Consider the following 14107-nt stretch of genomic DNA (forward strand, 5'->3'; position numbering starts at 1 on the left):
ACACACTAAATAGGGTATCTCACCCTACAGGAGAGTAGGGGGAAAGGGGATGAGAGGGGGGATGATGGAAGGGAGGGCAGGCTGAGGGGAGAGGGAAGTTGGAAGCACCCACTTTTGAAAAGGGACAGGATCAAAATAGAGAATAGAACAAGTTGGGGGTAGGATATGATGGAGGGAAATATAGTCAGTCTTTCACAGTATATTAACTATGGAAATGTTTTGCATAGCTACACATGTACAACCTACATTGAATTACTTATTTTTCCAGTAAGGGTGGGTGATGAGGGAGGAAGGGAAAGAATCTGGAATTCAAAGTTTTAAAATCAAATGTTTAAATATATATGTTATTATTATTATTATTTTACATGTAACTGGGAAATAAGATATACAGGCATTGGGCATAGAGATCCACTGTGCCCTACTGGAAAGTCGGAGGATAATGGGGGAAGATATGGGAGAGAGCAGATTGGGGGAGGGGATATTCAGTGGGATCAATGTTTTGGGGTGGTGGGTAGGGGAAAAATGGGGAGAAAATTTGTAACTCAATATCTTGTGGAAATGAATGATGTAAACTAAAAATAAACATAAAATTTAATTCAAAAATATATTTAAAAAATAATAAAAAATATATTAAAAAAAATAAAATTAAAAATTAAAAAATAAATAAAATAATTTCACATAAGTTTCGTGAAATTGTGATTTCCCCTTGACAATACCAAGTCTTGAATTTCCTGTAAAGTAAGGGAGTTAGACTAAATCATGTTTAAGTTTCCTCACAGCTCCAAACCCTCTCATACTCTTGGAACTGTAGGAAGCAATATTAGTGCTTGGAAGGAGCACAAACTATGCTGACAGGAAAATCAATCTACAAACAAACATTTGATATCAAACATCAACAACAAACTTAGCACTAAATCCTAACCCTTTGTCACAACTTCCCTGGAACCGGACCTGAATAAAGGCAATTAATAGGGACAAGGTGAGCAATGAACACAGGGGCCAGCTAGAGGGTGATAGATGGTGGATAGAGTGAAGGGATTGGAATCAGGAGAAGCTGAGTTCAAATATGATCTTGGACACTTAGGTGTGTGACCCTGGGCAAGTCACTTCACCCTGTTTGCCTCAGTTTCCTCACCTGTAAAATGGACTGGAGAAGGAAATGACAAACCACTCCAGTGTCTTTGCCAAGAAAACCCCAAATAGAGTCAGGAAGAGTTCCAAGACAACTAAGAGTGAAGAGCAGTGGCTTCTTAGATTATCTTTTAGTTCCTTGCTGGCTTAAACTTATTTGCATGTTTAATCAGAGGGGTCTTGGGGAAGTCTAACTTTCCTGTTAGACAGTTCTTTGTAACAGAGGGCGGAGATCTCCTCTAACAGGGGTTAAAGAACAAACAGAACAAAATCACTTAATCTTGATGAGGTGATAGAGTACCAGTGCCACTCTGCCCTGATTTCGTTAGCTCTGTAGGGTGATAGTCACCAAAGAGCTGTCAGAGGGACAGAGGGTAAGAGGAGAAGAGATGCCAAGGCTGTTGGCTCAGGAGAGAGGAGGCCAGGAGAGCAGCCTTCCACCACTGAAAGAGTGACTGGCCCCTCTAGCCTGTCTGGTTTGGTGGTGGTGGTGGTTGTTGTTGTTGAGGAACTGAGGCAAGCAGGGTTAAGTGACTTTCCCAAGGTCATGCAGCTGTGTCTGAGGTCACATTTGAACTCAGGAAGATGAATGTTCCTGACACCAGCCGCAGCACGATTTCCATTGCATCACCTGGTTGACTCCCTTATACCTGCCTCTGTCCTCCCACTGATGGTTTTTGTATTGGTGGGACAATGTATCTAGATTTGTGGGGGTGGGGTGGGGTTCAGGAACCTTTCCTTACTGCTATTTCACTAAATGCCTTTGTTTTGTACTCCAGTCTTGTTTGGCTGATGAGAGAAAAAGAAAACACAGCGGTAGAGGCTAAGGATTCAGACCCACACAGAGCCTTGAATAGGGCTAGCTATGCTAGGCAAAGCCTGTGTGGATGACCAAGTGTGACCCTTGAGGTAGCAGAATTCCTGTCTTTCTCTCTTGTAGAGACTGAAATGGAGGATGTGAGGAGAGAGACAAGGTGAGGTTTGGCTGGAGAGGAACTCACCAGGATGGAGGCATTTTTTGGCTCTGTTGGCTAAATTTGGTACCCCGGGCTCCTTCTCTTAATACCAGCCTTAGAGCCTGTGATCACCAGGCAAGGTACCCTCACACTCTTAGGGGAGATGACTATAGATGAGTGATTGGGGCAGATTTCAACCCTGGGACATCTGAAAACCCAAGTGTTCCTTCTCTTCCACAGAATTTCAGGCTCTGCCACCAATTTGATATAAGACCTTGTGAAAGCCTCTTTTTTCCCCACTTGGCCTCAATTACCCCTTTGTAAAATGTGGGCTTGGACTTGCCTCTAGTAAAAACAAAAACAAACATACCCCCTCCCTCCCACTGGATTAGGTTTGAGGGGTGCTACGAAATCAATGTTTGATCTAAAACAAGTCACTGTCTGGGACTCACTTTACTCGTCTGAAAAAAAACCCAAAGACAGGCCCCTTTCAGTTCTGAACTGGCATTCCAATCCTGTAATCCCAGGATTCTAGGCTTGACATTCTAGAATTCGGTCAAATCTCAGACCCGGAGGGCATCCTGGAAGCGGTGCCGGCTCCGGACTACAAGCCCCGGCCTGCCTCGGGCCGAGAGGGAGGCGGGGCCGGAGTCCAGGGAGTAGGAGACCGAGCCTGGGCAGCAGCCAAGGTGCAGCAGGTAACCGGGCCGGAGCCGAGGCCATCGCCATCGCAGGGCAGTGGGCAGTGGGACGGACGAACGGGGAAGGCGCCGGGGTGAGCCCGTGCTAAGAGTCACCGGGCTGCCTGCCTGGCCCTTTAAATATCACTGGATTTGGGGAGTGGGGGGGCGGAGGCGGGAACAGTCCCCAGCCCCTCCCCCCCTTGGTTGGGGACCGCCCCGAATCCCCCAGATCCTGGTGTCTTCGCTCCTTCGTCCCAGGGCTAGGGCATTGGAAGGGTCTCTCCCTCCATAATCCATTCCTAGCCTTCCACCCACTTCCCAACCCCCACCCCCAGCCGTCCCCTTTAAGCCCCTAAATCCAGGACCTAAGTAGCCTGCCAGGAATAGCCTAGCGAGAGTTGGCCGGGGCCCTGGCCAGGCGAGGGGCTAAGTGGAGGGGCGATGGGAGGAGGGGGAGGGTATAGGGGTGGTTCAGAACCACCCCCTCCTGCCAGAATATACGGGGTTGGGGGGAACATAGCCCTCGCCCAAGCCTGAGGGACTCCCGGTGAGCACCTCTCAACCCAATACCTGTCTAATACTGGGGACATCACTCTGCATTACCATTAATCTGGGATACCAGGCACGGTCCTCCTCGACACACACTTGTCTGACATTCTTCCCATCCCTTCCGTTCCCCAACTGAAGCATCGAGAACCGTGGAGTCAGAGGGAGAGTCCCTTGACCTGAGGTGGGGGTCGGGGTTGTAGGAACTAAGTGCCAGGTAGGGTGGATGGGGCCCTCCTGCAAGGAGCAGAGAAGGCAAAGCTGTTGTCTGGGGAGGTGGGGGGTGGGAAGGCAGATAGTGAAAATAGTCCCAGCTCTGCAACTGAATTTGTGCAAGTGCCAACTCCAAGATTCCAATTTCCCCATTTGTCAAAGGAAGTGCTTGACCATTTGCAAATCCATGAACCTCTCTGTGCCTCAGTTTCCAGAGATGTAAAAGGAGTGGGTTGGACTAGATGGCCTTGTAAGGGCCAAGCTACAGGGTGTCCCAAATGTCAGTGCACTTTTACACTGTGTATCTCTGATCCTTATTATGTATCTGCATCAATGTGTGTGTGATACTTTTGTCAACCCTAGAACCCAGATTGATATTATGATGTTGATATGATGTTGACCTCTTAGCTCTTTCCTAGTTCTGACATTCTCTGTTCACGTCTTGCCCATCTGAGTTCCTCCATATTCTGAGATTTCGCCCAGCTCTGATGTTCTGTGTTCTAAGGCTCCTTCCAGCTGGGATGTTCTGAGTTCTAGGATTCAGCTGCTGGGCACTGCCCATCTTACCCAAGACAGCAATGGCCTACAAGAATGTGCTGATCACTGGTTGTTCTTCTGGCATTGGCCTGGCCCTGGCTGTTCGGCTGGCCAAGGATGAGCTTAAGAGGTTTAAAGGTTAGCTGGGAAGATCTCCATCTCTCCTCCCCATTTATTTCATACCTGTGTCTAGGCTAGGGCTCACTGGTTGTGGGGGTTGGAGAGGAGGGCTTAGGATTCCATACCTCCCCCCCAGACCCCCAGCCCTGGCCTTCTTGGACAACCTGGCCACATCTACTACCCCCATCAGAAACAGAAAAGTGCTCAGGACTTTTGGGGGGCCCAGGCCTGAAGGGAGAACAGCACTGTGATAGCTTTACTTTCCCCCATCTCTAAATGATGATTGACCTCCATAACCTCTCAGCCTCCCTTCCCCCTCTGACATTTTGTGTTAAGTGAAGAGCTTAGCTGTTGGAAAGATTGGGATGGGTGTGGGAGGAGGGGGACTTTAACATGTAGAGTTTTAGTGCCTTGTGTTATGAGACTTAGGGGCAGCTGCTGATTCAGACCTTAGGGGAAAATTTCTGTTCCCTTTCTACTACTCCAAAGTGATTGCCACCATGCGGGACATGACGAAGAAGGGGACCCTGGAGGAGAAGGCTGGGGACACACTGGAGAAGACGCTTGAGATCCGGCCCTTGGATGTCACCTGTAAAGACTCAGTTCGTCAATGTGTGGCTACCATACCGGACCAAAGAGTGGATATTCTGGGTGAGTCCAATCCAGTTCTTGCCCCTAGGGTCTCCTAGAATGGGGGATGAGAAGTTAGTCTTGAGGGCCCAAAGTCAAGGAGGCCCTGTCTTGGAGCCTAAGCTTGTGTGTGTTGGGGGCCAATGCTTAGTATGCTGGAGCCCTACCTCTAGTTTTGGGGGGGGAAGTTTGAAGGAGAAGGGGGGCACAGTCAGTATGCAAGAGAGATAGAACTTGCTTATCGATTCTCAAGGTCAAGAAAGGACCTCAGAAACCATACTCTCAAACCTCTAACCTTTACCCAACCTAAAACCCCTTCTGCCATGTAGCAAACCTAGTTATCTAGTCTTTTCTTGAAGATGTGTAGTGAGGGACAACCACTTAATGCCCAAGGCAGCCCATTCTATTTGGTAATGCTGGAATCATTAGGAAATTGTTCCAGAAAACAAATATAAAACTGCCTTGTAATAATTCCGCTCACTGCTCCTAGTTCCATCCTCTGGGGCTGAGCAGAATAAAGCTAGGCCCTCTCCTCCCCATTTCAGGCTTCCAAATACTTGAAGACAGCTTTTGAGTACCTCCTAAGTCATTTCTTCTCTAGGATAACATTCCTCATTCCTTTAAGCATTCCTAGAATGATGTGAGCTAGAACAGGGCTTTTTAGCCTAGGGTCTATGAACTTAAAAACCCAAAACCAAAAACTTATATTTTAATTAAAATGGATTTTCTTTGTAATCCTGTGTTTTATTTTATGCACATAGACACATTATTCTAAGAAGGGGTCCTTACACTTTCCTGGCTGCCTAAGGGGTCCGTGACACAAAGTGAGGAACCCCTGCTTGAGGGACTCTTACCTATCTTGGCCACCCCCCCTCTAGATGTGTTGATACCTCTTACTTAAAGGAATCACATTTTAATAACTGTCTTCAAGTATTTCAAGAGCTGGGGAAGAGGGGTCTTGTTCTGTTTGGCTCCAGACAATAGATGTGTGTTGGGATTGGGGGTAGGGGAGAGGGTGAGTTGTTGAAAGGCAAATTTCAACTGAACATAAGGAAAAAGCTTCCTGACTTGTAGAGCTAATGAGGAGAATGTGCCACGTTGGGAGGGAGTGGGCACCCCAGTCTGCTGGGTGACCACTGGTCTGGGATGGCATCTATGCAGGGCATTCCTGCTTGAGCACCTACAGGGCACTTTGGACAAGACCTCTCTAGTCCCTTCAAGCCCTGAACCCTTTCTTCTCTTCTCCTCTTTCCCCTTGGCCCCTTTGGCAGTGAGCAATGCAGGGGTGGGTCTGATCGGTCCCCTGGAGTGTCACAGCATGGCAGCCATACAGCGGGTACTAGACATCAACTTTCTGGGGCTGGTGCGGCTGGTCCAGGAAGTGTTTCCCAGTATGAAGCGGCGGCGCCAGGGACACATTGTGGTCATGAGCAGCATCCTGGGCCAGCAGGGTGAGGCCTGGGCCCTGGGAAGTCAAGGTGGGGTGGGACAGAGGCCTCAAGGAGTCAGGCTCGAGCCCTAGCTTGAATTTCCTTCTGACTCCCAGGACTCCTTTTCAATGATGTGTACTGTGCTTCCAAGTTTGCTGTGGAGGGGTTCTGTGAAAGCCTTGCCCTGCAGGCGCTCAAGTTTGGGGTAAAGTGAGTGATGGGGTCCAGGCTGTGTGTGGGGAGGGGAGGGAGCAAAGATCAACTCGGCAGAGCAAGAGACTTGGTTTACAAATGACTTCACCTTCTCTGGTTTGCACCAACCCAATGCAGCATGCAATGCGTGTATTAGTGTCTTATTTACAGATGAGGAAACTGAGACTAAAAGTGACATGATACTCATGGTGAAGTAGCACATCACCTTTATAGGTTACACTGACTCTGCTACCTTGGACAATCCAGCCCGAACTTGGGCTTCATCCCATTAACCCTGCCCACCTTGATCTCAAGTCAGGACCTGGGTTCAAATTCTGGTTTTCCTATTTGGTTGTGAGATCTCTGAGCTTGATCTGAAGAACGAGGGACAGTAATGCACACTCTGTCCCATACAGTGGCATGAGGAAGACCAAATGTCATAAGGGATGGGAAAGTGCTTTGTAACCTCTCTGAAGCAGTCTACACTTGGGTCACAAAGCTATCGGGTCCAATGTGCCTCTTACCCCATCCTGGGGTTACATCCACATCCTTCTCCCTCATTCATGGATCTGTTCCCTAGGGGGTGGAGCTAGGAGTTGGGTGAGGGGATGTGGAGTCCCAGGCCCCCTAGCTCTCAGCCAAGAGGCAGCTGGAGCCTGTGTTCCCTCAACTCCCAGCATCAGCCTCCTGGAACCAGGTCCTGTGGTGACAGAGTTTGAGAAGAAACTGTATGAAGATGTAGCCTCCATGGACTTCTCCAACGTGGATGCTGAAACTCGGGACATCTTCCAGGGTTTCTACATGACCTACTCAAAAGATGTCTTCTCTGCCTTGGGCCAGACCCCTGAGGAAGTGGCAGAGGTAACCTACTCCCGTACCCCCCCCCCAAGTCTGGCCAGGGAAAAACCCAGCCCCCTTCACTTCTCGGCAGATCCTGGCATTTATCCCTTCAGGGTGACTGGGTATCACCACTCCAGGAGAATCGGCCCCAAATGATGCTCTGCTCTCTTCCAGCATGCAGTGCAGGTGATTGGGGCATCCAACCCTCCATTCCGCTGCCAGACCAACAGTGTGTACACACCACTGACCACTCTGAAGCACGCAGACCCTTCAGGCCAGCTGCCCCTCAGTGCTTTCCATCACCTCGTCTTTCAGCATGACCGGCTCTTCCGAGCCAGCCTCAGCCTCCTGAAGATGCTACAATGGAGGAAGCGGCGTGACCTGGGTCCCCTGCCTCGGCCCCCAGCTCCTCCCTGACTCCCAGTCTCTAGTTTTGACCACCCCCCAGCCCCACCCACCTTCTCCAACAGTCCCAGGGACCTGAGGCAGGCATTGATTATGGTATGTGGGTAGAAAAAGGTCTTAAGATCCTAAGACTTGCCCACCTTTTTCACCTTTTCCTAGGTTGCTAGATGCCCTAGGGTCTTGAGAGTTTGAAGTATGCAGGGCAGATTGGCTGGTCCTATTCCCAATTCCTACTGCAGATGATGGCACATTTTCTTAGTCTCTTTTTCTGTTTCCCAACCCCAAATTCCTCCCAAAGGGCCAGGAGCTTGCCTTCAGGCCTTGCCCAAATGACCCTAGACACTGGGATGTTACCAGTATGGAGGCAAGGCCTTGCCTATTATCCCACAAGCACAAACCTAGGTGGATGTAGGCCTCCTTGAAAGAGGTCTTCATTTCCTGGAGGGACCCTGAGGGAGGTGAATATCTTCCCCCTTCTAATAAATATGCATGTCTGAAATTTACCCTTTAATTCTGCTTTGCCTTTTAGAGCTCTGGCCTGAATCCTATGGGGAGGAGTGGGACAGGGCAAAGAAAGACACTTACACAAACCACTTAGCAAAAAAAGACTGATTATTATACAGCAGGAGTGTGTGTGTGTGTGTGTGTGTGTGTGTGTGTGTGTGTGTGTGTGTGGGTGTGGGTGTGTGTGTGGGTGGATATGGGTGTCAGGAGGTAGGAGGACCATCCAAGGTTGCCCCCTCCCGCTCACCAGGGGCAGTGATAGTGAGACATTGCCCTTCAAACCAAGGGGGGGTAGTTCCCCCATTTCCCCCAAACTGAGTTCTTTCTTCTCCTTGCCGGGGGCCTTGTCCTGGGAGGGAGAACGGGGAGAAGTGTAGAGGCCATGGAATGTGGGCAGCAAATGGTATGTGCTACCGAGGCCCCCTAATGACAGGGCAAGCAGGGTCTCAGAGCGCCTCTCTGCTGGTGGCTGTTTTGTTGACTTTGGACAAGCCTTCCCGGAGCCCAGATTCTGTCATCCTATCAAGGGAAAAGTATGTAGAGATGGGGGTTCAAGAGCTGAGAAACAGGCCCCTCAAGTGTAGCTGACAACTCCTGGGAGTCTCTGGCTCAGTGTTCCTCCCTCCCTCCTAGGCTGCTCACACTTGGTCCATCTGCACATCTTCCTCATCATCCTCCTGGGGCAGCTGCAGGTAGGGATTATTGGAGGCTGGGCGGAACTTGTAGCCGGTGAGGATGAAGAACACCAGGGTAGAGACCTCCACCAGCAGCTGGGATGGAGGGAGAGAAGAGTCAATGATCAGCCTCCCAGGCCCAAGATGCTCCAGGCGGCATCTGGCCTCTGGCCCCACTCACCTCATACAGCCACTGCCACTGAAAGGGCACGCTGACCCGGAGCAGGACAGCCACGATGCGACTGAAGTAGATGTAGCACACCGTCTGGAGGCGGTTACCCCAGGGAGAAGGACAGAGAAGGGCTGGATGGGGGCAGCTCCCGGGGCATGGACGGACAACCAGGGGCAGCTCCCGGGGCATGGACAGACAGGTGAGATCAGGGGCAGATCCCGGGGCATGGACGGACAGGTGAGATCAGGGGCAGATCCCGGGGCATGGACGGACAGGTGAGAACAGGGACAGATCCCAGGGCATGGATAGACAGACAATCAGTACTCAGGGTTGGGAGACAGGCTCAGGTCTGGGAATAGCACTGGAGAGGGAAGATCAATTACTAGGGGGATGACTGAAAGAGATTATTGAGACAGCTCCAGGGATGGGGGCCCTAGAGAACAGAAGGGACACAGCCCAGGAGATTCAGTCCTACTCCCTTGCCCCAGAAAGTCCCCTGGCCCTTCTTGCCCCTACCATGACGTAGTAATGCCGGAACAACTTGAGCTTTGCCAAGTTCACTGCCACTGAGAGAGGGGAAAGATGAAGGATGTCAGGGACCAGGAGGAGATGAGGTAGTGTGGGAGTGGGGGGATGACTATGGAGCACACAATGGGCACTCACCTTTCCCATCAGTGCCTGATGCCTCTTGGAGATGGCGGATGGACCTGCCATTTGGGTAGGTGGGGAAGGGAGAAGACACATGGTCACTGTTGACTGTGGGTGGGACAGAAGGGCTTCCAGCCACCCTCCTAGAATCCCAGGATCAAAGGCTCTTAGAGGGGCAGCTAGGTGGCGCAGTGAGTAGAACGCTGGCCCTGGAGTCAGCAGGACCTGGGTTTGGATCCGGCCTCAGACACTTGACACATACACACAAAAACTAGCCGTGTGACCTCGGGCAAGTCACTTAACCCCAACTGCACTATCCTCCCCCCTCCGAAAAGAAAAAAAAAAAGGCTCTTAGAGATTTAGCTAGTCAAACCCCACTGAGTGATGAATGGAGAACCAAAGCCCAAGATCACACAGGTAAACAGCAGACCTGCCTCCACAGTGGCACTCTCCCATCTGCCATACTAACCACAGCCCAGGGCACTCACCAACATTCTCTCCAGGAAGCACCCCCTGCCTGACTTGTCAGAACATTCTCCCCTCTATCTGGAATCAGAGACCCAGAGGAGGAGGGGAAATCAGACATCATCTAGCCAAGTCCCCCTCATTTTACAGAGGGGAGAAATTGAATAGAGGAGGCCTTGCTCCAGGACCTGTGGTAGAGCCTCAGTGTCATGGTCAATAGAGAAGGTGCCAGTTCCAGAGGCCTGCTATGAGGGGATAGGGCCTGGGAAGCTAGCAGGAGAGGAAGGAGCAAGGACTGAAGGCTAGGTCCTCACCATACAACAGGGAAGAGAATGGCCCCACAGCAGATGAGGTCTACCAGGAACAGAATCTCCTTCCACAGGGCATAATCACTGGTCCCCTCCTCAGTGGATTCAATAATGATGTAGGCCACATTGGCCAGGACCTGAGCAGAGTTGGGCAGGAGTGATCCCCTGACCTCCCCCTCATACTCCAGCATCTCCCCCCTCTGCCCCCAAGGTGGAGTTGAGGGAAAAGCTGAAAAGGATCTGAGACACCCCCTTGTTTCACATTAGTGGAAATTGTAGAAAGGGCTTGCTAGAGGTCCTAGAGCTATTAAGGACCAGAGACTCTAGGTCTCCAACTCCAAGCCCAAGTGTTCCTCCACCTGGGGAGAAAAGGATCCATCCACTCTGGGGGCAAGGCCCCATCTAAGAGATCCAGGAACAGGATGGGGCAAGTACCTGCAGGGGGATGACAACCCCAAAAAGTTTCTTCTCCTTGTCGGACAGGACATACTTGACAAAGGCCCAGCCAGAGCCAATGAGAGCAATGGTGATGAAGAGGAGGGCACCCTTCAGCCTGGGATGGGGAGAGGAGAGAGGTGATAGTTGGAAGAGAGAATAACCAGAATATGAGAGCTCCTGTGCTCTGATGCAGAGAATGGGAAATAGCCTCCCTACCCCTCCCCTCACTTCCCCTTTCCTTCCTCCTTTCTCTTCTTTTCTCTTCTCTATTCCTTCCCCTCACTTCCCCTTTCCTTTCTCCCCTATCCTCTCTTCCCTTTCCCTTCCCTCCCCTCCCACCACTTCCCCTTTCCTTCTTCCTTTCTCCTCTTTTCTCTTCTCTTCCTTTCCTTCCCATCATTTCCCCTTCCCTTCTTTTCTCTTCTCTTCCCTTCTCTCTCCTCCCATCACTTCTCCTTTCCTTTTTTCCTCTCTTCCTTTCCCTTTCCTTTCTCCTTCCTTCACTCCTATCCCCTTCCTTTCTTTTTCCTTCCTCTTTCTTTCCCTCCCCTCCCTTGGGTTTCAAGGACAAACAATCCCGGAATGGGAGGGAGAGAGCAGATAGCCACCTCCCTCCTCCCTGGGACCAGGGAAAAGGCTTGGGCCATCACTCACAGGTGGGTGATGTAGTCAGTGACGGCGAGGCCCTCGATGGGACGGCCCTGGCTGTTGATGAAGTAGTAGTTGATCTAGAGAAAGAGGCCCAGGCATGGGCAGATTGGATGGGGGATGGGGAGGAGGCCAGGTGCCTGTGGCTCTGGGTTGACAGTTCTGTGGAGGAGCAGGGTCTCCTATCTGAGGTTTCCGGGATGAACAATGCTTGCTGTCACCACATAGAGCCATGAGCTTAGACTTCCTCTGGGAAAACCTGTAGCCTCCCCTCCCATGGCCTAATTAGCCCCCTTGTCCCTTCCCCACCTTGACCCAGCTGGGAGCTCACACTGTGAAAGAGCAGGGATGCACTCTTGGTGAAGGCCAGAGCTGCCATCAGCCAGTGGATCTTGAAGACGTTGTATCTAGGAGGAGAAGGGCATGCTCAGAAGAAGGGGAGGCTGGGGGAACCGCCTGGGATTTGGGAAGGAGAGGAGTCTGGATCTGGGGGAGCACTAGGGACTAGGGGATTCCAGAGCTGTGGAAGGAGGGGTGATGGCTCCTAGTTTGGGGTAAGCAGGATTGTTACTTGTGCTTGCAGAGAACAGAAACCCATAAGGCTCCAGCCCCCAGGAAACAGGCCGACATGACCAGGTAGAGCTTGAAGAGAGGAATCTCGGTAGCAGACAGGAAGCCCTCGGGATTCTTCTCTCGGATCCTTATCTGGATGAAGAAAGAAGGTTATGGGGCAGGCCAGGCCAGGGCAGGCCAGGCTTGGGGGCTTGGAGCCTTCTCAGAAGAAGGAGCCTCACCGTGATGTCAAAGGGCCTCTCATGGCCAGGGATGGCATTGTAGCAATTGTGAAAGTTGAGGTTGTAAAGTCCTTCCTCAGCTGGGGAGCCAATCACCACATGGAACTGGGGAGGGAAAGAGCACCCCTCAGGCTCTTCCTGCACTATGAGCTCTTGGGCCTCCCTCCCCCTCCCCCAAGGCAGAGAGCTGGTCTAGGTAAGCTGCTGTGTTGGGGAGGGGTAAGGTTCAGGTCCTCATGATGGGACCTCAGAGAAGGGTGGGAGCCTGCCCAGGGACCAGGAAGGTACTCACACTGAAGTTGTAGGAATCGTTGTTATAACCCAAGCTCAGGACCAGCCCTGCTTCCTTATGGCCGGGGTCCTATGGAAAAAGGAACCCAGTGTCAGGCAGCCAAGGCCCTCCATCTCAAGTATTTCTTGCTCAAAGGAGCCTTTTCTGCCTTCATCTCCAGAATTCTTAATGCTGCCTTGTCCACTCTGGTCTTGTCACTCCCCTCCCCAGTCCTATCTGTAAGAGATGGAATTACTTCACTCTTTGTACTTGGATCCCCAGTGCCTTGTACATGGGTGCCTGGCACACAGCAGATATTTAATAAATACTTGCTGATTGGCTGAACAAGGCCCAGCTCAAACGCTTTCCTCCTGGAAGTCTTCCTGGTCCCATCCCACCCCACTCTGAAATCCCACTGCCCTGCCTGTCTGGTGGTGAGAAAGCTCTGAAAGACAAAGGTTTCCAGTCCTGGCTCTGTGGGATCCCTCTTCCCCTCTCTGAGTTTTGGTTTCCTCTTCTGTAAAATGGGGGTGTTAGACCTCGTGCTATCATGCTCTCACGTAGAGGTGGGGAGGAATGAAGCTCATAAACTCTCAACTGTGAGAGATGACCCTCTCCCACTGTGTGTGACTCTCACCTCCTCCAACCAGCCTGGCCACTGCCCATGTCCAGTGCTCTGGCTGCTCCCCTGTTGTTGCCCAGGGAGACCAGGGAGTGCTGGCTGCCTGATGCTCCCAGAATCCCCCTTACCTGGCTCCCCAAAGACACCGGTGGAGATGCCCCATCCTGCTTGGCTGTACTGGTCCCTGTAAAGCAAGTACAGGCCTGTCAACCAATGATGGCAAAGGGTCATGGGTGGGTGAGTAATGAGGACAGACAGATGGCGACAGACAGACAGGGCTCCCACTGGAACTCACCATCATCTGGACTGGGCAGAGATACATGTTCCTGGAGAAGCCCTGGAGAAATCTGGAGTTTCTTTTGCTCCCCAAACTGACATACCTGGACCCTACAATCAGGAGATGGGGATTAAGAACCCTGGGTTCTGGCTCTCCCCTTGACACAGGGTTATCCTGATCTGGCACCTCCCCCTTTCTGGGACTCACTTTCCCCATGTGTTAAATAGGGGCTGCCCTGGATAATTTTCAATGTCCTTTTTGGCTCTCCCTCCCTCCCCCTTCCCCAGATCAAATATTCAACCTCTGAACCTCCAGTCCCCAAAATGATAAAACTCACTGTTTTCCCTTGAGGTCAATGAGGAAAGTGGCCATCAGGTTGCTCCCATTGTGTTTGAGGGCACAGGTATGGGGTTCTGGGGCCTGGGCAGGGAGGAGGCAGGATGACCAAGGATTGGTCAGGCTTGGGGCTGGTATCTGCCAGAGGTGCCTCCTCCAAACTTGGATCTCTCATTCTCCACAGGAGACACAGACAGACAGACAGACACAGACACAGACACACACACACACACACACACACACACACACACACACACACACACACAC

At 51.4% G+C, this 14107-nt stretch overlaps 2 protein-coding genes across 7 annotated transcripts in view; one reads left to right on the top strand and one right to left on the bottom strand.

Moving 5' to 3' along the window:
- The first annotated feature begins 2695 nt into the window (after nt 1-2695).
- On the top strand, nt 2696-8194 carry LOC138157364 (retinol dehydrogenase 8-like). 6 transcript variants are annotated; one of them, XM_069082894.1, is made up of 7 exons: nt 2696-2785; nt 4035-4204; nt 4676-4837; nt 6088-6267; nt 6363-6456; nt 7116-7299; nt 7453-8194. In XM_069082894.1, exons 2-7 carry the CDS (start codon nt 4108-4110, stop codon nt 7693-7695), a joined length of 960 nt encoding a protein of 319 aa, XP_068938995.1. In that variant the 5' UTR covers nt 2696-2785; nt 4035-4107; the 3' UTR covers nt 7696-8194. The 6 variants fall into 6 exon arrangements, with proteins under 6 accessions (XP_068938995.1, XP_068938997.1, XP_068938996.1 ...); XM_069082896.1 differs by having other exon boundaries at nt 2713-2785; nt 3949-4204; XM_069082895.1 differs by having other exon boundaries at nt 2723-2785; nt 3938-4204.
- Nucleotides 8195-8277: 83 nt separating this feature from the next.
- GPR108 (G protein-coupled receptor 108) overlaps nt 8278-14107 on the bottom strand; it is an 8532-nt gene continuing 2702 nt past the window's right edge. The window contains exons 4-18 of the mRNA XM_069082893.1: nt 13842-13924; nt 13523-13614; nt 13356-13411; nt 12627-12695; nt 12335-12439; nt 12112-12245; nt 11872-11947; nt 11547-11620; nt 10890-11007; nt 10461-10591; nt 9697-9740; nt 9550-9599; nt 9043-9126; nt 8830-8957; nt 8278-8706 (exon numbers count right to left, since the gene is read on the bottom strand). Coding sequence (XP_068938994.1) covers nt 8634-8706; nt 8830-8957; nt 9043-9126; nt 9550-9599; nt 9697-9740; nt 10461-10591; nt 10890-11007; nt 11547-11620; nt 11872-11947; nt 12112-12245; nt 12335-12439; nt 12627-12695; nt 13356-13411; nt 13523-13614; nt 13842-13924 — 1317 coding nt within the window. The 3' untranslated portion in view covers nt 8278-8633. The remainder of the gene's footprint in view (nt 8707-8829; nt 8958-9042; nt 9127-9549; nt 9600-9696; nt 9741-10460; nt 10592-10889; nt 11008-11546; nt 11621-11871; nt 11948-12111; nt 12246-12334; nt 12440-12626; nt 12696-13355; nt 13412-13522; nt 13615-13841; nt 13925-14107) is intronic.

This window comes from Petaurus breviceps, unplaced genomic scaffold (genome assembly GCF_028583685.1).
Source record: "Petaurus breviceps papuanus isolate PSGF00001 unplaced genomic scaffold, PetGlider_PUasm1.0 172, whole genome shotgun sequence".
In the NCBI taxonomy this organism is placed as follows: domain Eukaryota; kingdom Metazoa; phylum Chordata; class Mammalia; order Diprotodontia; family Petauridae; genus Petaurus; species Petaurus breviceps.